Source organism: Helobdella robusta, assembly GCF_000326865.2.
Source record: "Helobdella robusta unplaced genomic scaffold HELROscaffold_87, whole genome shotgun sequence".
NCBI lineage: Eukaryota > Metazoa > Annelida > Clitellata > Rhynchobdellida > Glossiphoniidae > Helobdella > Helobdella robusta.
The window spans coordinates 162,873-182,977 of record NW_008705498.1 but is presented as its reverse complement, the minus strand read 5'-3'; the positions used below and the strand labels follow the sequence as shown (position 1 = coordinate 182,977).

The following is a 20,105-nucleotide window of genomic DNA, read 5'->3' as shown; positions in this document are numbered from 1 at the left end:
CGTTAATCCGCCACCGGAACCCCTCCTTATTGAATCTGTATTTTCATTAGATTTTCTTCTTTCAAATTCATCTATGTCTATTACTAAAAAATGCTGGTCTTCTCTTAATAAAGATATTTTTCTTCAATCTCTTACTGAAACTATTTTTGATACTACCTTATTTTCCTGTTCTCTAGATCTACTTCCTTCTAATTACTTAAAAATTTTTTTTCAATATTTTGTCCAATCATCTCAATTTAGTTAATTAATCTCTTTCCACCTCCAAATTTTCTATTTCTTTAAAAAATTTTATTGTTATTCCTATTCTTAAAAACTCATCCTTAGATCCTACTTCTTTATTTAATTATAGACCTGTTACTAATATTACTTTCATCTCTAAAATAATAGAAAAGTAGTTTTTAAATCAATTGTCATCTTATTTGAACTCTAACTTCTTGCTACCTGTATCTCAATCTGGTTTCGACCTGCTCACAATACTGAAACTTCTTTACTCAAAATACACAATGATATCCTTCTCTTTATTGACAATAGTAATCTTACTCTTCTTCTTACTCTTAACTTTTCCTCGGCTTTTGATACTCGTGATCATACTATTCTTTTGAGTTTGCAACATCTTTCTTTTAATATTACTGATTCTTGACTATCTTGGTTTTCTTCTTATCTCTGTAATCGTTTTTCTTCTGTTGTTTTCAATAATTCTACTTCTAACTCCTCTATTCTTACTTTCAGGGTATCTCAGGGTTCTATCCTTGGCCCTCTTCTATTTATACTCTATACCTCTGAATTACCTCGTATTATTAATGTGAAGTTGTGACGATTGTGATGATAATGATTGCGCGATTGAAATATGCCGCCTGTATATTTTGTGAAATTGTGACGAAATAATGATTGCGTCTTTGAGGCGTGCCGCCTGTATATATTTATATATTTTAATAGACATTCTATGCATGTATATTTTGTTATTTGATATGCTATATATGCGACGCTGCTGTGCTGTTTTGTATATAGGGAGTATAAGAATATATGGGACGCGTGCTACGCGCTGTTCTGAGTATAGGAAAAGAGTATAGATGTGAGTATAGAATTTTCTATGATATAGAAAGCGTTATGTAGATAGGGCGGTAAAAACATATAAAAGGCCGCGAGTTGAGATATAGAGGGAGGCTGGTCGTTTGTTATTTTTATTTTAGGTTTTGTTTCTTGCTTGGTAGTTGTATTATTAATAGATTAATTTTGGATTAATTGTTTTTTTTAATAAAGACAGAGGTTTGATTTGTATTATTTTGTTTGTTATTTTGTTTCTTTTATTGAATAAAAGAAGTGTACACTTGAAGTTTGGCTCGGCTTAATTATTCTACCTAAAATAATGGATGTTGAAAAAGACTTGCTGATAGTTGACGAGGTCGGCGTCTCTAGTCAACAAGCAGGGCGCGAACAAACTTCCGCCCGGCCCGTGTTTTCAGACCCTGTCAGAATCTGTCAGGTCGAAGCAATTCGCGACGACAAAAGTCGTTGTCACGCCCGGCACCTATACGCGGTTGATGAACCTGAGACTTCACACCAGTTGAATGAAGCGGTTCCCGACTGTCACACGTCGACTTGTGTTCAACTGTCTCTCTCTCGCTCAGTCGCTCTGCACCTGTTGCTGTTAACTAAAATTTTATTTCGCCGTGATCTACTGGACGCTAATCGCAGCTCATTCAGTCCGAACTACTGCAACTTTGGATCACCCTGGCACCTAAAACCTAAAATATCCTGTTTGGGGATAAACCTGTAACCTAAATTGTTTGCTGAAAAATCAATGCGCGGCTTTTCTTCGTACCTGTCAACAATTTTAAAACGATTGATGTTTAAAACAATTTTATTTTTTTGGCTGGCGGGCATTGAAAGTCTGCTCGAGGTTGATTTTCGATCCTCCTTCGGTTCCTGTGACCTAAAATCTAAAAAAGTTTCATGTTGTCGAACATGCCACCTGTCACCTAAAAAATTTGGAGAATCGCCTTGGCTCCTGCTGCACCTAAAACCTGTAATGTTTGAAAAAGAAGCCCAACGTTGGGCGAAATATGTAGATTTCCGCCGGGCGACATTCGAATTCCGCACCACGCGGTCCCGAACCGCGTCCGCATACGATTATCCACCCGAGCCTTCGCTTTGGCAGAGTCTTTCCTGGCCGGGATCCGCCACTCTACAATAGACCTTCTCAGGGTCTGAAAACACGGGCCGGGCGGAAGTTTGTTCGCGCCCTGCTTGTTGACTAGAGACGCCGACCTCGTCAACTATCAGCAAGTCTTTTTCAACATCCATTATTTTAGGTAGAATAATTAAGCCGAGCCAAACTTCAAGTGTACACTTCTTTTATTCAATAAAAGAAACAAAATAACAAACAAAATAATACAAATCAAACCTCTGTCTTTATTAAAAAAAACAATTAATCCAAAATTAATCTATTAATAATACAACTACCAAGCAAGAAACAAAACCTAATATAAAAATAACAAACGACCAGCCTCCCTCTATATCTCAACTCGCGGCCTTTTATATGTTTTTACCGCCCTATCTACATAACGCTTTCTATATCATAGAAAATTCTATACTCACATCTATACTCTTTTCCTATACTCAGAACAGCGCGTAGCACGCGTCCCATATATTCCTATACTCCCTATATACAAAACAGCACAGCAGCGTCGCATATATAGCATATCAAATAACAAAATATACATGCATAGAATGTCTATTAAAATATATAAATATATACAGGCGGTACGCCTCAAAGACGCAATCATTATCATCACAATCGTCACAATTTCACAAAATATACAGGCGGCATATTTCAATCGCGCAATCATTATCATCACAATCGTCACAATTTCACAAAATATACAGGCGGCATATTTCAATCGCGCAATCATTATCATCACAATCGTCACAACTTCACATTAATAACTTTTCTTTTTCTAGTCAATTGTATGCTGATGATTTTTCTATTTATACTTCTTTTCCCCCATCTAATCTCAATAGTGTTCTTCCTAATCTATCTTGATGTCTTTCTTCAATTATTTCTTGGTCTGACTCTATGTGTCTTAAACTTAATCCTTCTAAGTTTGAATTAATTTGTTTTAATAAATCTAAACATTCTATTACTATTCCTCCTATTATCTTACCTGATTCTAAAACTCTTGATGTTTCTCACAAGTTTCGTAGTCTAGGCTTTATCTTTGATTTTAGTATGTCTCTTTCTTCTCAGATTAATAGTGTTGCTAGAAGCTCTTACTTTCATCTACGTAGAATAAAAAACTTTTGCCTTTTCTTGATGATCCTACTCTTTTTCTTATTACTTCGTTAGTCTTATCTAGGATTTGTTATTGTAACTCGCTCTACTATGGTCTTCCTGATTCTATACTATATATCCTTTAAGTAAAGTTTTTAACTCTGCTGCTCGTCTAGTTGCTCGTGCCTCTTTCTTTTCTTATATATCTTCATATTTTGATCGTCTTCTGGTTCTCGCTACTTCTTAACTCGTGTTAAACACTCTTTTGCCAAATCTGCTTTTGCTTTTTTTGGCCCTTTTCTCTGGAACTCTCTATTTACTTCTCTGACTACTTCATCATTAGCGAAGTTCAGAGCGGATCTCAAGACCCATCTGTTTTCAAAATTCATTGAGGAGCGCTGTTGAACATCGCGGGAATAGAGCTTTACAAGCTAATTGATTGATTGATTGATGTTTATATAATTATATATTTTTACAATATTCTATAAATTCTACCGAATGTTTTGCGTTAATATGTTTGTAGTTCGTTTTTAAAATTTTTCTCATTAACGTTTTTTGGTGAACGTTTAGTTTATTAAAATTCAAAATAAACTTATTTTCCAAATTCATGCTACAAACATATTAACGCCAAACATTCGGTAGAATTTATAGAATATTGTAAAAATTATGGTCTATTACCAACATAATTATATATATATATTTATATATATTTATATAGGTTACATGAAGAGTGCTATAAACTTAGCTTATGACAATCTGGAAAATTTTAAAATCATGCTTTCAAAAAGTCGTTGCTAACTTGAACTAACGTTTATCTGATCGTGGTTGGAGAGATGCATGTATTTTGTTGATTTAGGTAATCGTATTTAATTTCGTTTTTGATTTGATCAAAATTTGTTATAGTTCACGATGTCGAGAAAATGTTTTTCGTTTGGTTTTATGTCTCATTTGCCCGATTTGACGATTGCCAATAAAAGTTTTAGGCTGAATGCCTGCAACGACTGGCTGGCGCGTCGTTAGGTTTTGATTTCGTCTTTCTTTCCGCTGGTGTTATGAGATGACGGACCTTAATTTTGATGATTATCATGGTTGGTCAGTGCTCTGCTCGCATTGTTGTTAGTGGGCTGCGCGTTGGTGAACACTTTTCAACTTTTGTCTGTGCCATTATCATTATTCCTATAATATTTATTTTAATCTAGGGGACTGATGCTAGTTAATAATGATGATATTTTTTATAATATTATATTATAATAATAATAGAAATTTATAATAATTATAAATTTCGATTTTGTATATGCCAGGATTGATGTCACAATTTTTGGGAGGCCGGATATTTTTCATCAAGAAAGCATTCCAAATTATAATTAAGACCTAAAGCTAAAAATGTGTTAATTATTAAAAATTTGTTTCACTTCTTTTTAATTTTTTGTTATTTTTATTTTTGCAGTTTGAATTTGTGTTTTTGTAATTAATAAAAAAAAGTACATTCATTAATTTACAACTTTTACATATGAATTAATATAAGGTACCTTGAATACTCACCTGGATATATTATGTAGTCTAAATGTAAATAGCTTTGAATATATATTTGTGCTGCCTAAATACATTGTTCAATTTAAAAAAATATACTTATGATTATTTATTCAATTTTTTACCTGTGATTCATAGATGCACTCAGAATTTTTCATTAACAATTGGTCAATTTTTGGTTTTTAACAAATTTTTTTTTATTAATATTAAAAAATCTAACAAGCATGATAAACTAAATTTTCATCACAAGTTTGTCATCATATTTATTATTATTGTAAAATTCATGTTGTGATTGTTTATTTTCTGTTAGCGCTACTTGTTTCTTAAGTCATTTATGTGTGATATCTATGGCATACAAGTAAGGTGTTGTATAATTTACATATAATAATAATAATTATAATTATTATTATAGTAATTCATATGGCATCTAATGTGGTAAAAACAAGTTATGACATAAATTTAAATATATTTCACAGCTTTGTGCAATGAGCGAAGTGGTCTATTTTTTTTGTCTTCACGTTATTTTAATTTTTAATAACTTTATTATTTTAATTACTTTCAATTTTACTGATGAATGCTTTTTTTATTTGTGGTCATAAAAGATATTTCCTTTATTATTATATATGCTAATTGTGTTTTTAATGATTAAAATACAATTTACCGATCGAATAATTTTCTGAATTTAGAGATACTCCTTGGATATTTTCTGCATTAATAGCTACATTTAATTTGATGCTTCATGCAATTATGAATTCCTAGTTTACCTTTATTGTGAAAATTTTGGCACTTCAGTTAACAAACTATTAAGTGTAAATTTTAAAAGAGGATTCTAAATATTTAACTCACAAGTTAAATTGTTTTTTAATTATTTTTTTTCAGATTAAAACAAAGTTGATATTGTTATCAAGTTACTGGGCAGCACTTTTGTCTTGACCCATTCGGTTGCTATCAGACAACACTTTGAAAATGTCTTCCACCAATCAGCCACATGTGTCACTTGACAACGCATCTACTATTGAGGTTTTGTATATATATTTGTGTGTGTGTATGTGTGGCCTGTATGAATGTATGTGTGTTTGTCATATGTGAATTAATGTGTATGTGTGTGTTTAATTTCACTATGTTGTGACACGAGCAATATCTGAGATGTTTTATTTAACTGATGAATTAACATTTTTTGTAGAATGCAACATGCTAAGGTTTCGAGCTAATTCTTTATTACTACTTGAACAATTTTTATTTACCTATTTAATATACGTTATTGAATTTTATGGCTGTAACATCATTTAAAAATAGTTTGTAGATTGTTACTATCTTCAAAATTTTATAAATAGTTTCAAATTCTTTTTGAAGAATCTTTCTAAACTTTGTTCTGTTCTATATAATGTTTTGCTTGCATGCCATACATCTTCATTATCAAATAAAACCTATTCAATTTCGTCATCCAATAAGGGCGAGAAGGTTGAGAAAGAAGTTGATAAGGATGTAGAAATTGTTGATGACTCCACTACCAAACCAAACAATAATGCAGCTCTTAATAATTCATCAAGTAATTTTATTTTTTATTTGGATAACAATTTTATTACTACGTTCAAGCTGAATGAATAAAGTATTTCAAAATGAATGACTCACCTTGTTTGTCATTGTTAATTCCCAATTTATAACCTCAATTTATGATCTACTAGGCATTTCACCTATTATCTTCCTAGAACATTTTTTGGCATTGAATCAAAAAATGTTTGGATATTTAAAACAAAAAATCAACCAGCAAAATGTAAGTCATCTGATGGAAAAAGGAGACTGAGTAGGTTAAAGGAAAGTAAGATTAGTTGTTGTTGAGAGGTGTGAGTTTAATGCATCCTAAATAGACAAACGAGAAAAGTGCTCAGGGGAGTTATTTTTTTGAAAGATTGCGATTGAAAAAGTTATGCCTAATTATATATTGAAAGTAGACGACGTTCCATACAACATTGTTGGCATTGACCAAATAAAATTCAAAAATTTAAATTCCGTTAATGCTAATAACTTAGTATTAATGCTAATAACTTAGTATTAATGCTAATAACTTAGTATTATTCTTACAATGTTATATATATATATATATATATATATATATATAATATATATATATATAACTGATATAATTGCTTCTATAAATTTATTTGTTTATCTATGTGTTTATATGTATAACAGAAGGTGTCAAAAAGGCAAATGAGAAGCTTAGCAAGCAACTGCAATGTGTCGTATGTTTGAAGGTTAAAGAACATTTTCTAATTTTGTAGTGGCTGCTTTTACCATTTTTTCATTTGGTCATTAATCTGTTTTTTTATTTTAATGCTCTTTCATTCTTTTGAAAACTTAAATGAAATATCAAAACTGTTAGTCATTTTCACTTTTCTTTATTTCTTTTTTGTCTGTTTTTCTTTCCGTAATGAACTTTAAATTAAAAAAAATGTGAGTGGATGTTTGGCCAGTTTACTTTCCAACAGTCATCTTGTAAGTTGACATAGACCATTATATGATTGTGGACACCAAGCATGCTGACGTTCATCACGTCATCACATTGGTCTTTATAATTCTTTCGAAATCAACTATTTATAATCCTTTATGAATCTTTGATGCAATTTAACCCTTAAACGCCAAAAAACGTTGAAGGCGTCAAATCAGCCCATGCAGCTTAAAATTTTATTTTTTCTTCAAAATCACTTCATTATAGTTCACCACTAATAAGTGACAAATTAGATTAAAACATGAAAAATGTTTTTGAATTTTGATTGATTTTTGAATTTGAAGTATTTTGTAAAGTCTATCAAAAGTTAGACAAAGTCAAAATATTTCAAAAACAATTCAATCAATTGAAAAGTGTGCATGGGACAAAAGACCCATGTTGGTGTTCAAGGGTTAAGGCTTTCATTATAAACCTCATCAACTTTGGTATCTATGACACTAACTATACTAGGGCTCTTATCAAGGTTATCTGAATGTTTCTCTTTTCAACTACATATGTGGATTTTATTTATGAAAAATAAACCATCTTTCAGCTATGTTTACCAAACAAGCAGATTATAGTGTGTTTTTAACTATGAAGGATTATCATATTAATGTTAATATTAATGATGAAACAAACTCAAATTTGATAGTTTGCTTTCACTGTGATAAAAAATGTTTCTGGTTATTTTCCTTGAAATAGGAATTTAATTGAATTTTCAAATCTTAAAATAATTTCTTTTAATCACAGAAAACTCGCTGCAAGTACAACATTTTGAGGAATAACGACACAAAACATCTTTGCGATGATGTCTGCTTCAAAACTTTTAAATCAAATCCTGCTTCTTATTTAGCATTACCCTCGTCATCATTGTTGGCTCAGTCATCTACCGCCACTCCAACCACCCCAACCACTTCCTCCAGCTCGACCACAACCAGAAATCCAAACCCACCAAAGACATGTGACTCTTGTCAGCAACCTGTCCCTGGTTCAGGCAAAGGCATCACGTGGAAAGTTGGACCTTATTTCAAAACATTTTGTTCATCGGTAGGTGGTGTGTTTGCTGCTTGTTAGTAGTCATGGATGATCATAAATAATCTATGTTGCTGTTGTTTTGGTGCTGGTGGAGCGTTGACGTTCGAAACAGTTTTATGAAGTTTTATTAGCTGAACATTTTTATCATGAGTTATTCTCGCCAACTTGAACCATGGTCTGCACTCAATTATATTCGATTTCTTTTAATTTTAACAGTAGTTACCTTGTTGTATTTAATTGACAAAATAAAATGTTTATATAAATATTTTATTCATATTCAAGTTATGAAATTTGTTGAAACTGCCTTCCAATTTTTGAGTTATTTTTTACCCAAAATTTTATACCAATGTAGAACGCTATACATCTCGCAAACTAGAAAACTTACGTCAATGAAATTTTTGGAACATATTAACGAAACTTTATTATAATTGAGCAAATAATTATTTTCCTGGGATCGACAGATATCTTGCACAAAAAATTGTATCACGTTTTCAAACGTTGTAGCTGAAAATCTATTCCAAAATAATTAATTGTCTCATTTTATTTTTAAAGTACTTGATAGTCTTAATTTATGAACAAAATTTTGTTGAAATCTCTTTTCAATTTTTTAAGCCATTGGCTTTTAAAATGCTGAAAAATTGGAAAACTCATTTTGTTTGGTGCCATTTTTAATCATGAAAAACAAAAAATTTTTCAAATTTTTTTTCTGTTCAATGTTTTTTTTTTTACTGTTTACACTTTTATGACTTAACAGCATTAAAAAACGAAAATGGTCTCTTTCTTCTTTAAAAAAATCTTCAAAAACAAGCAAGTGATTTTTTTTAAATTTTCAAAAAACTCAATTTGTTCAAAATTTTGTTCAAAATATCTGTTTAATATCAGGAAAATAATTTGTATTTGTTCGTTATTACATTGTTTCGTTCATATGCTGAAAGAATTTCATAAAAATTTAATTTTAATGTTGGCTGGTTTGAGGTACAATGCGCTCTGTGTTGGTGCATGTTTTGGAAAAAATCACTCACCAATTGGAGGATGGTTCTCAAAAAAAATCTTCATAACTTGAAAAAAATATATTTTTATAAAAATTTTATCTTGTTGGTGAAATAGATCAAAAGGCTTACTGTTGAAATTTAAAGAGGTCAGAGATGGTCGAGCGTGAACTTCATTTAAAATTGTTCAAATTGACCCTTATAGATTTTTCATCTTTTTGAAACATCGCGTTCTTTCATTATTTCAATCACTACATAAAAGACCTGCTTGGAGAAGAAGAAGGGACCAGCGAAAGCCTGTGCATTGTGTTTCAAGAACCTGACAAATGATGGGAGTGCTTTCGTAGCTCCTGTGACCAATGAAGGTCTCAAGGACTTCTGCAGCCACAAGTGTCTCGCCAAGTATGAAGATTTTAATATAAACAAGCAAAAAGAAGAAGATAAGGTAAGTAAGTTGTTGGTAGTAAGACTAATTTTGTAGTTTTTATTCATTCTCTTTATCACCTTACTACAAAATTAATTTTTAGCTACAATCAGTGAGCTTAAAATTGAGACCAAACATATAATACAACTCAACCCTAGATAAAAAGCCTTAGCTCGGATGTGCTGACCAACGCCATAAACTTATTAACCAAATGCTACAGCTGTCAAAACAGCACAATCTGCAAGTTTGAATTGGGCAAAGGAAACCTCTTGAAACGATTTTGCAGTGATAAGTGTGTGCTGGCATTTAGGGTTTCAGAGAGATGTGAGATGTGCAAGTGCACCTTAAACTCAAACAACAAAAAGTTGACCAAGTTGTTTGAAGGTGTTGATTATAGTCTATGCAGTGTTACCTGCCTCAACACGTTCGTGGTCAGTTTTCATTTCTAATTTTTCATTTTGACATTTATTCTCTGCTATTTGCATTATTAATGTTATGAATGTCAGTCATTTGTTATTCATTAAGACAATTTATCTAAGTTCTTTGGATTTAATTTGCTACCAAATTAATTCATCAAGGATATTGGCTGAAAATTTAATTGCTTTGTCACAATGTGGTTTAAAACCCAACAAAACATTTGTACATCATTGTTTTGCACATAGCAACACAATATCACGACAGGCGAAACATCACAAGCTGGTTCCATGTTCATGGTGCAACATTAGGAAGAGTTGTTTTGAAATGATTGAAAAACAAGATGCCAGCAACAGCAAAGTTCAATATTATTGCAGCCTCAACTGCCTCTCATTGTACAGAGTCAATGTGCAAGCCAACTCTAATGTTAAAGTAAATGTCCTTCTTTCATGCATGCTCCTTATGAGTTAACCTAACTACTCCTGTTGTTTGTTGCTTTCAATGGAGAACACAAATGAGATTTAACATTAGAATATAACATCTAACCAGCAATAAACTACATATATATACAATAAAACATAATATTGCACCGATTTGTTTGTAACGACGACAGGTAACATGTGACTACTGTATGAAATTCGCACCGGCACAGTACCATCTGTCAATGAGTGATGCATCGGTCAGGAATTTTTGTGGCTACCCTTGCGTCCTGGCTTTCCAGAACAAGTTCGTAGAAACAAAGGGACCAGAGTCAGCAACAATAAAAATATTATCTACGTCGTCGGCAACTAAACCATCATTTACGCTACCAACTGCTAAGACGTCGACCACATCATTAGCAGCTATGACATCATGTACATCGTCAGCTACCACTGCTGCAACTAACTGTGTGGCTCCTGAAAGTGATATTCTGCAGAATAACATTCACTTCAAGAACTTGAGTCCGTATAATGAGCTTATCTTATTTGTTTGCACTTGTTAAAGATGTTTTGATGTTGTATGAGGTTTACAAATTTGTTGTTCATCACTGTTTTTAAGCTCATAAATTTTTAATGTTTTTGTTGTAATTATAATTTATGAATTTTACCAGTCAGTGAAGAAGCAAGCAACGAAGAAGGGGTTAGTTCTTTTTTCTATCCTGCAATTGTTATCTATTCTTTTACAATCATTTCATTTTATATCGATTACATGACCCAAAAAATTATTTTTCATCGTTCTCATTAAATGTCCCCTCCCATTTTCATGGTTCACATGAAATTTTGAGAATTTTATGGGAGTTTTGTGAAATTTATTTTTCGTGCACCGTTGGGGTACGCTGCTTGTTTAGTGGATCCTGTGCCGATGAGAAATGTCTCAACAACAGATTTCATAAGCTTTTAGTTAATTTTCATGCCTCTGATGGGATGAAATCAGTGAAGACTATAATTTGCACAGTATAGCAATACAGATTTTTAACAAATACATTTTTTACATTCCAAATTTTTAAAAGAGCAGACTTCCATCTCTAAGAGAGTTGTTGATTATGTAGTTGAGTAATGTATGGATATTCGCTCTGCCCATTTTGCATAAGGCGGGTGTGGTGAGTTGGGGCTTAATAAAACAGATACTGATTTATCAATGCGATAAAAAAGGGTGTCCATTTAACATGGAGAATGAGTTGCTAGTCTAAGCTCTTTAAATCATTTCTTTCATTTCTTCAATTTCAGAGTATTTGGTAAACACCAAAGATTGTTTTAAAGAAACTTTGCTTGCAGTAGTGCATTAGTTTTATTACACCTGTTATTTTTTACCAATTCCCTCATCTCAAATTTTATTTAATCTCATATTTTCTTCATATAAAATAACTACTTATTAATTCATCACATTTCTGCTACTGTTATAATTTTGAAAACATTTTGAAAATAATAAAGAGCAACATTTAATTAAGTTCTTCAGCCAGGCGTTGATTCAATATTTGCAGCTCTCAGCCTGCAAAGTCATCATAAAGCCTCCACCTCCGAAGGAAGTGAAGAACAAAGCATTAATCTGCAAACCAATCATTCATACAAAGTTCACCCAGTGCAAGATCCACTGCGCCAGCAAATCTACTCAGACAGGTTTTTGGCGTGCGTCTGTTTTTAATGTGCCACATTAAATTGCCACACCGAACTTTCATTCACTCCTGCTAGCAGGTGGGAGAAGTTGCACCTCATCCAACGTGCCAATGTTTATAAAATATTTAAAGCTGTTTGATGAATGTCACGTCATTATACAGATGGGGAATTGTGCCCTAAGAAAATTATCGTGCCTGTGCCTGTGCCGATGATGTTGCCAACCCCGATGAACATGTACACCTCGCCCACGCCATACCCCGTCATCATTCCGGTACCCGTCCCTGTACCGTGTTTCATACCTACAACCAAAGCCTCTGCTCAGGGTATCATGAAAAAGATCAAGGTCGGTTGAGGGTCTGCTTCTGGTGATGTGCCTGTTTGTGTGGCTGTGGTCGGTCTTTGATGATGTTGCATCTGATGAGGATGTGATTTGTGTTTGTTGCCGTTGATTTATGTTGATTACATTCAAAGCAGGGATTTCTGCTTTTGTCGTGAACATTTCATTAACTTTTTGTTCTTACTAAAAATTTAATGCTACTGTTAATGAGATTTCTTATGCTTTTTCATGCATGATTATTGATTTTATTTTTAATTTATTAAAAGCTTTTTAATGATGCCACACTCAAAATTTGATAATGATGATGACTTTTCAGGATTTACAAGAAAAGTTGCCATCGGATCCCTTCCAAGCTGAACTACTGATGATGGCAGAGGCAGTGGCAGGTGTCAGCAAGGCATCGGATAATGAGGAGGATGACGAAGAGGAAACTGTCAGTGCTGCTCACAACAATGCTGGTAAGTTAATATTTATATATACGGAGCTTTCTCAGGTACAGAACTGCCTACATATCATTCTATATTTTTAATGAAAGTTTTGTGCCACATAATAGTCTGTACTATCCACACATCATGACATACAGATGCATTATGTATGCTTGCACCATTGACGTATGACAGTCCTTGTGTTTTGGACAGAGTATTCGAACCAGGCTATCGCATATTAACAGCGTGACTCCTGGCACTTCTACCAAATGAGCCAACTTGCTGACTTGTTGTTTTAACTCTAACTTATAATTGCAAGTAATTTCTTCTTCAAAATATTTTTCCACTCTAAAAAATGTGTAACATTAGTTAAGGTAGTTACGAACTACGAGTTAACTTCATGTTAGCATCACTGTAGAGCTAGAGCATCTACGTATAATAATGTGCATGAATATACTTCTGCAAACTCCGTGCATGCTGTCTGCGTTGTCCATTTAATATATTTGTTTTTCTTACCCAGCTTTTAATAATAACTCATTCTAATTTTGTTTAGGACATGTTATTTTTATTTTATCATCATTTGACCTGCAAATGTTGCAAATTTTTACCTATTAGATTGAACACCACACTTGAATTTTTGTTTTCGTTTTTTTATTTTTTTTTCAATTTTGTTCACATTTAGTTTATTAGAATGGTTGATTGATTTTTGCCTGCTTGGTTACAAATGTTTCAACCTTATATTTTTTAAATGTCTCTCTCATTCATGAAAATTTATCTAACCTCTAACAAACCCTAAAGTAGAAGAGGACATGCTGACAATTGCTTTGAGGATGGCTAGTGAGATGGCAAGGGAGCAGGATGTCGGCTCTTCTAACATGAGTGTCACCAACAAGATAAATAGAAGTTTGTGCTTTTCATTTTCAGATGCCATTGTCATAATAGTTTGGCTGTTTGATTGCATTCGGTGCTCTTCAATAAAATGTTCAAAAATGCTCTGTTACCTTTGCAACATGACTGGTTTAGTTAATAAATTTACGTAACAAATTCTTTAATCACTACACAGTTTATATTTCTTTGTCAACAAATCATTATTATTGCTACTTCGGTAACAGACGTTATAGACTAGAGGCAGAGAGGGCATTCATTGGTAAGTCTAGTGTAGTTTCTAATCCTATAGCTGTTAAGTAGGCTGCAGTGACCTGAGCGTAGTTGAACCAACGTTCTTCTTATCGCTTTGGGCAACTTTTCCTCCGCTTTGTTTATTGCGGCCTGATATGATTCGGAGGCGAGTTTGGCGGCATTGCTGTGTAGTGTAACTGATGCTGTCTTTAGAGAGGCGCTGTTGATGATTGGTGGGAGCACCGGTTGTACCATCGGTTGGTATTTTGAGCGGATGGTATCCTTCATGTTGGGAAAGGATCGTTGCTCATTTTTAATGGTGTGGCACTGCAGGAAAACCTGAGATGAGAGGAGATTCTTGTGCTGTCTTACGGAAAGCATCTGTGGCAACCGGTTATCACCCGTATGGCAGCATCAAGCGGGGATCAAGCGGGGCTGGCACTCTTTTCGAACGGTCGATGGTCTTGTACGTTTGCAGCAGGGTTTCTTTATCCTGGCCGAAGATGGTTCCACTGAGCGCTTTTAGGATATTGTTGGGTTTAGTGGCCTTGGATGCAACCAGTTTGTGATGTTGCAAGGGTGACAGCGTCGTGTCAAATGTGAAACCCAAAATCTTTGGATTATGTTCGAGTGGAAGAAAATGGTTGTTGATTTTAATTAGAGAATGATATTAATATTGAGATGTGTGTAATGTGAAGAGAGTTTGAATTCTGTTATGGCGAAACTGCCGTGCAAATAATTTGATACCCGGCGACTTGGCAGGGAGGGAGAGGTGCTACGGTTTATTGAGAGGGCAGAGGGTTTCCCATCCACCGTCTCCAATCGACTCTATCACGAGATACCCGATGTTCCAGAGGCGGCATTTTTTGTCAGAACTGCTGTTCGGGCTCCTATAAAGGGACAATATATTAATTGTGCCTTCTTGGAAATTATTCTAACACATAAATGTTCATAGAACTTACACTTTCAAAAATACTTTTGTAACAAGCAATGACTCTTTATAATAAAGGATAATACCACGACAGCCTTTGACAGCGGATCCTGATGAGAGAACAGCATAATCTGTTAACTGAAATTCAGAAATTAATGGTGCTGTTAAGTATTCTGGCCATAATACAATATCCTTCACAAAACACTTAGTTTCATCATTATTTTCAGATGATTTTAAATTGATATTTTCTCTTTTTGTTTCATTTAAATAATCGGAATTGCTTGATATTTCCAGCTGGTCTTTTCGATTTTGAGAAATTCTATTTTTAAAAACGCTATATAAATACCCATATGTAAATATATATATATATATATAGTATTACAAAATTGAACCTCCAACAACACCCTGAAGCGTAAATAGATTTTTTTAAAACGAGAGTTATTCATTTTGTGATTGGATAAATTGTAGGATGCGTTGTACGAAGCAGCTATTTGTACAGATTGATGACAAATGTCAGATGTTGAAAGATAAGGCTAAGTTAATGAATCTTCATAAGTTTCCTTAATAATCTGCAAACAAAAATAATACTAACCTACTAACCTCTGCACAGATCATGAACTAGTTATGAACACGTACAGCACGATTGACACAACGTCAGATGTTATTCAGCACAGCATCATGACGTCCGATGCAGGGTTGAATGACGTTAGAAGCAGGGGCGTCAAAAGGAAATCCAGTCATGGTCAAAAGAGTAGGGTATCAGTCAATAACGCCACGACCGCCAATAATACGATTATGAGCATGGCCAACAATAAGAATCCAATGGAGCACAGTGCCAAAAAATATAAAATGGATGATGCATCAGTCAATAGCTACCAACAACAATCTCTTAAGCAACAACAGCAGCAACAAGTGGAACCTATATCTGATGCTTCTTATGTTTTGAAGTTCTCATACGGCGTGAATGCTTACAAGCACTGGGTCGGTCAGAAAAATGCACAAATAGAAGCATCCTACCAGCAGTACAAGAGGCTGCATCCTTCGGTGGCGCTTACAAGGGGACCAAGATTTTTTAAATTAGACCTGCTGCATGCTCCCTCCGTCGAGTTGAACCAGGCGTTGAGCATGTTCGTAAAGGAGGTCAGAAAACCAAATGGAGAAGATTATGCACCAGATAGCATTTTGTATCTCTGCTTGGGTTAGTATTTTTTTTGTTTCTTCTTTTTTTTTGGTTTTGCTTGCTTCATTTTCACTATCTACTAGCACGGACTTTTTAAACTTATCCTTCTAATAACTCTTTTTTTCCAAACTTTACATTTGGAATATTATGTTTACAGGCATTCAAGAGTACATGTATGAAAATGGTCGGATAGACAATATATTTACTGACTACTTTTACGACAAATTTAATGAGAATCTGAATGAGATACTATCTCATTATGAAGTCAGACTCAATGCTCAAGGTTTAATTTATATGCTTTTTTCATGATGTTTTTTCTTAAAAAATAAATTAATCATGAGTTGTGTAATTGATTTTTATTTTCCTGGTTTTGCTTGAGTAATCTAACGTTTTTGGTTGTGGTTACGCATGTAATTAATTAAATAATCAATTAATTAAACCTAAACTCCACGTTGATTGTGGTGCAAGCATCTGTCTTGGTGTTGTATAGAAAAAGTTGGCTAAACATAAAGTGAAAGTTGAAAATTTAATAAATGCATGAAAAAACTTGAACATGTTTTAAAAGTGGAGAAATTTGATTGAAGACCCAGCGTGTTTGCATGTTTGGGCGTGCCATCTAGCGAACTTTTATTTGTCGTTATGCAGGTATGCTGGTGTGCCGGATCGAAGAGGAACATTTATGGGAATCAAAGCAGCTGGGAGCTCACTCGCCACACGTCCTGCTCAACACATTACTCTACTTCAATTCTAAATATTTCCTCCTCAAGACACCGCAAGAGCACGTCAACCTTTCTTTTTCAAACATCGTGAAACACTGGAAGAGATCAACTACATCAAATGGCAGGCAGGGCAAAAGTGTCTATCTGCGGTATTACATGAATCCGTCTCATGCCGTGGCCTCTATGAGTGGTAGTCTTTGTTTTCAATTAATACACACCTTATGCATAGCAACTGTTATTTCTGTATATAGATATCAAACCAATATGGAAGTTATATTGCAAGGACAGTGTACCGTGAAATAATCGCTATTAAAAAAAATAAACATTATATTTGCATTTGCTAAAACATCTGCCTTTCTCTGTACGGATAGTATCTTTGATGATGTTGTATAGAAATATAAAAAATGGTTAAAAGGTCATTTACTCTTTCATTTCTCAAATGTGTCAACAATAATAAACGTACGTAATGCGCGTGGAACCACACATACGACGACCATTGCATGTGATATCCTAGGAATCGAACCCATTCACTGCCAAACAGGACCAGAGCTTTTAACCATTAGACCATTACGCCGTCCATAAAACTGAACGGAATTAAGAATAGGTTGTTTGAACTGTTCAAAAATTATATTGATCCGTATTTGATATGCAAATTATGATGACAACACTGTCATCATCATCTAATATAGCAAACATAATGAATATCGCATCATTGCTGAATAAAACAAAATTGATTTTGTTATTTGCTATATAATTTCATATCTTTGTTATATTTGTTAATACGACAGGATCAGCTGTAGGGTCAGTTGACAAGAAAAAAGTGAAAGAAGATGCCGCATATTTAGAACAAGCTGAGAATGCAGAGAATCCTCTGAGGTGCCCGGTTAAACTATACGAGTTCTACATTTCCAAATGGTTAGTTAGTCTCTTGAATGTACAATCTTGCCATAATAAGGGGAACATTTTTTTATTTACCAAAAAAAATCCAAGTGGAATCCATCGAAAATTATTAATTATATATTAGAGTGTAAATAAATAAAATATAAAATATAATGTACGATCCTCTCATGCCCTTTGATCAACAAGTGCTTGAGAGTAAAAGATATATTTAAAATCGGTTAAGTAGTGTTTCTGTCACAATATATGCTATATGACGAGTTAATTACTGCGTTAATCAATTTTTCATTAAAAGATTTCGGCCATAAAATTTTAAACAAAGATAGATTAAAATTGTTATAAAAACCCACAGGTGATATTTCAAATGAGTTAATAATTGGCGAACAGTTATTGTAGGGTGAATTTAAGTTTAATTTCAAGCTTTTATATATCTGGCGTTTGTATTCATGTGAGGAAGCTAGGTTGGTTTCGTGGCAAATTGTGAGCTCTAAAATTTCGATTTTGTTTTTTTTTTGGAGAATGGCAATGTCCGGCCGCAACTTGTCGAACAACTGTGACATTGGACGTACATTTTCTGCATTAAGATCGGCAAATATGTAACAGTCTGATGGTGCACGAATCCTTAACCAGTTGACAATCAACGACAGCAGTTTGTTATGCCTGTCCGTGTACCTTGCGAGAGCCGCTGTGGAATCACAGTTCGAAACAATATGTTTATGTTTGTTTGGTTGGCGATGATTGCATAGTGGACATAGAAATGTTGTTGACTTACCCCATTTAAATAAATTTGCATCGGTGGGAAGTTGTTGTATTAAATACTTTCTAGTAAACTTATAGAGCACTCCCGGTAATCCTTCGACGATCTTTGACCAACGCGACGTTTGTGATGGAGAAATGTGCTCATTTATTGCTTTAATTAACAAACCTTGGCATTTGAGATTAAACACATGGTCGAGGCTGGATGCAATTCTTGTTTCTTCCAGCAATTTGAGTGACTGTTTCACCGAACCTGACTCCGCCAGCATTCTATCAACTTTTTCGATAATAATAATAATAATGTCATTTGTAAAGCTTCAATGCAAGCTACTGAGGCGCCTAACTCTGTGATTGTCATCAAGCCAAACCAAAAATTATCATCTTATTTCATTATCGACACATAATGACTGCAATGTTTTATATGAATTCGGGACAGTTATTCTCCTTATTAATCCTTGTGATCCTACTTATTTAGCTCCTGAAATTTTTAGGTGTATCGTGTTGATGTTTTGCTAAATATCCTAATAGATATCAATAAACCGCAAATAAATATAAAACAAAGAATGATTACATCATTACCAACTCGACACTTTAGTGCTAACTGTAAAAGCAATGGAAACAAGAAACTGACAGCAACAAAGATAAATAAAATGGCACTAATTATTAATTAACTACCTTTCCTTCGTCTAAGAAGCACTGAAGATGGTTTGTGAAAAATTGGAATAGGCTATTCTGCAGGATAAATGTGGATAATAATTCTATTTTCATTAAATTGAACACTTTCAAGCCAATTCTAGTAAGAAAAATTTTAAAAGACAAATTTTAAATTGGTCAATACCAACATTTTGGTAGAATTCATACAGTACTCTATATATATATATATATATATATATATGATTTACTACTTCACGAATTAACTATTGAAGCCAAATAATTATATGTTTTTTTTTAAATTTTTCACACAACCAGCCCAGACAGCATTAAGAACAGGACTGATTTGTTTTATTTAACACCGGAGCGATCCTGCGTACCGGACAGTCCCGTTTGGTACTCGACACAACCTCAAAACATAGAAAACATCAGCAAGATGTTCAACAGACTGAGAGTGGTGAGGGAAGTACAGGAGGCTCACCTCTCCAACATGGCTCCTACGTACCATGCTTGATGTTACAACCTGCCGTGTGCTGCTGCTATGTCGTTGTCTCTGACGAGGAAATGATGAACTGACAATGTTGTTTTTTATTATATATTTATATACACGCACGCTTACAAACAGTATATACACACGTGCTTTGTTGTTTAAAAAATATAGTAATACGCATGTATGCATACAAAATTGTTGACTTAAATATAAGATTTTGTTTTGGTATGAACTTGTTATAATATAAACTTTACCGTCTAGTGAGGTCTCAGCGGTTTGCTAACTAATAGCGCTTTTGAGTTAGACCGTGCAAACACAGCCATTACAATTCAAACAGTAACTTGGGTTCATCAGTC

The 20,105-nt window shown here is 33.7% G+C and overlaps 2 protein-coding genes across 2 annotated transcripts; both read left to right on the top strand.

Annotated features, from left to right (window-relative positions):
* Positions 1-1,366: 1,366 nt before the first annotated feature.
* On the top strand, positions 1,367-1,777 carry HELRODRAFT_182488 (hypothetical protein; the record flags this gene model as incomplete). The annotated part of the gene is made up of 1 exon (XM_009032743.1): positions 1,367-1,777. The coding sequence occupies one exon, from the start codon at positions 1,367-1,369 to the stop codon at positions 1,775-1,777; it is 411 nt and encodes a 136-aa protein (XP_009030991.1).
* Positions 1,778-4,134: 2,357 nt separating this feature from the next.
* On the top strand, positions 4,135-19,977 carry HELRODRAFT_194612 (hypothetical protein). Its single transcript, XM_009032742.1, has 20 exons — positions 4,135-4,291; positions 5,681-5,821; positions 6,254-6,350; positions 6,570-6,620; positions 6,995-7,056; positions 8,040-8,336; positions 9,576-9,758; positions 9,896-10,168; positions 10,419-10,583; positions 10,765-11,053; positions 11,242-11,270; positions 12,112-12,247; positions 12,406-12,587; positions 12,898-13,039; positions 13,805-13,909; positions 15,667-16,254; positions 16,394-16,519; positions 16,882-17,145; positions 17,744-17,870; positions 19,578-19,977. Exons 2-20 carry the CDS (start codon positions 5,768-5,770, stop codon positions 19,771-19,773), a joined length of 3,366 nt encoding a protein of 1,121 aa, XP_009030990.1. The 5' UTR covers positions 4,135-4,291; positions 5,681-5,767; the 3' UTR covers positions 19,774-19,977.
* The last annotated feature ends 128 nt before the right edge of the window (positions 19,978-20,105 follow it).

Bases quoted from the DNA above. Each gene is read 5' to 3' on its own strand.
- HELRODRAFT_194612 (XM_009032742.1), top strand. From the start codon at position 5,768: ATGTCTTCCACCAATCAGCCACATGTGTCACTTGACAACGCATCTACT. The intron at 8,337-9,575 runs GTAGGTGGTGTG...ACTACATAAAAG, and splicing joins TCAAAACATTTTGTTCATCG to ACCTGCTTGGAGAAGAAGAA. The intron at 16,255-16,393 runs GTTAGTATTTTT...TTATGTTTACAG, and splicing joins CATTTTGTATCTCTGCTTGG to GCATTCAAGAGTACATGTAT.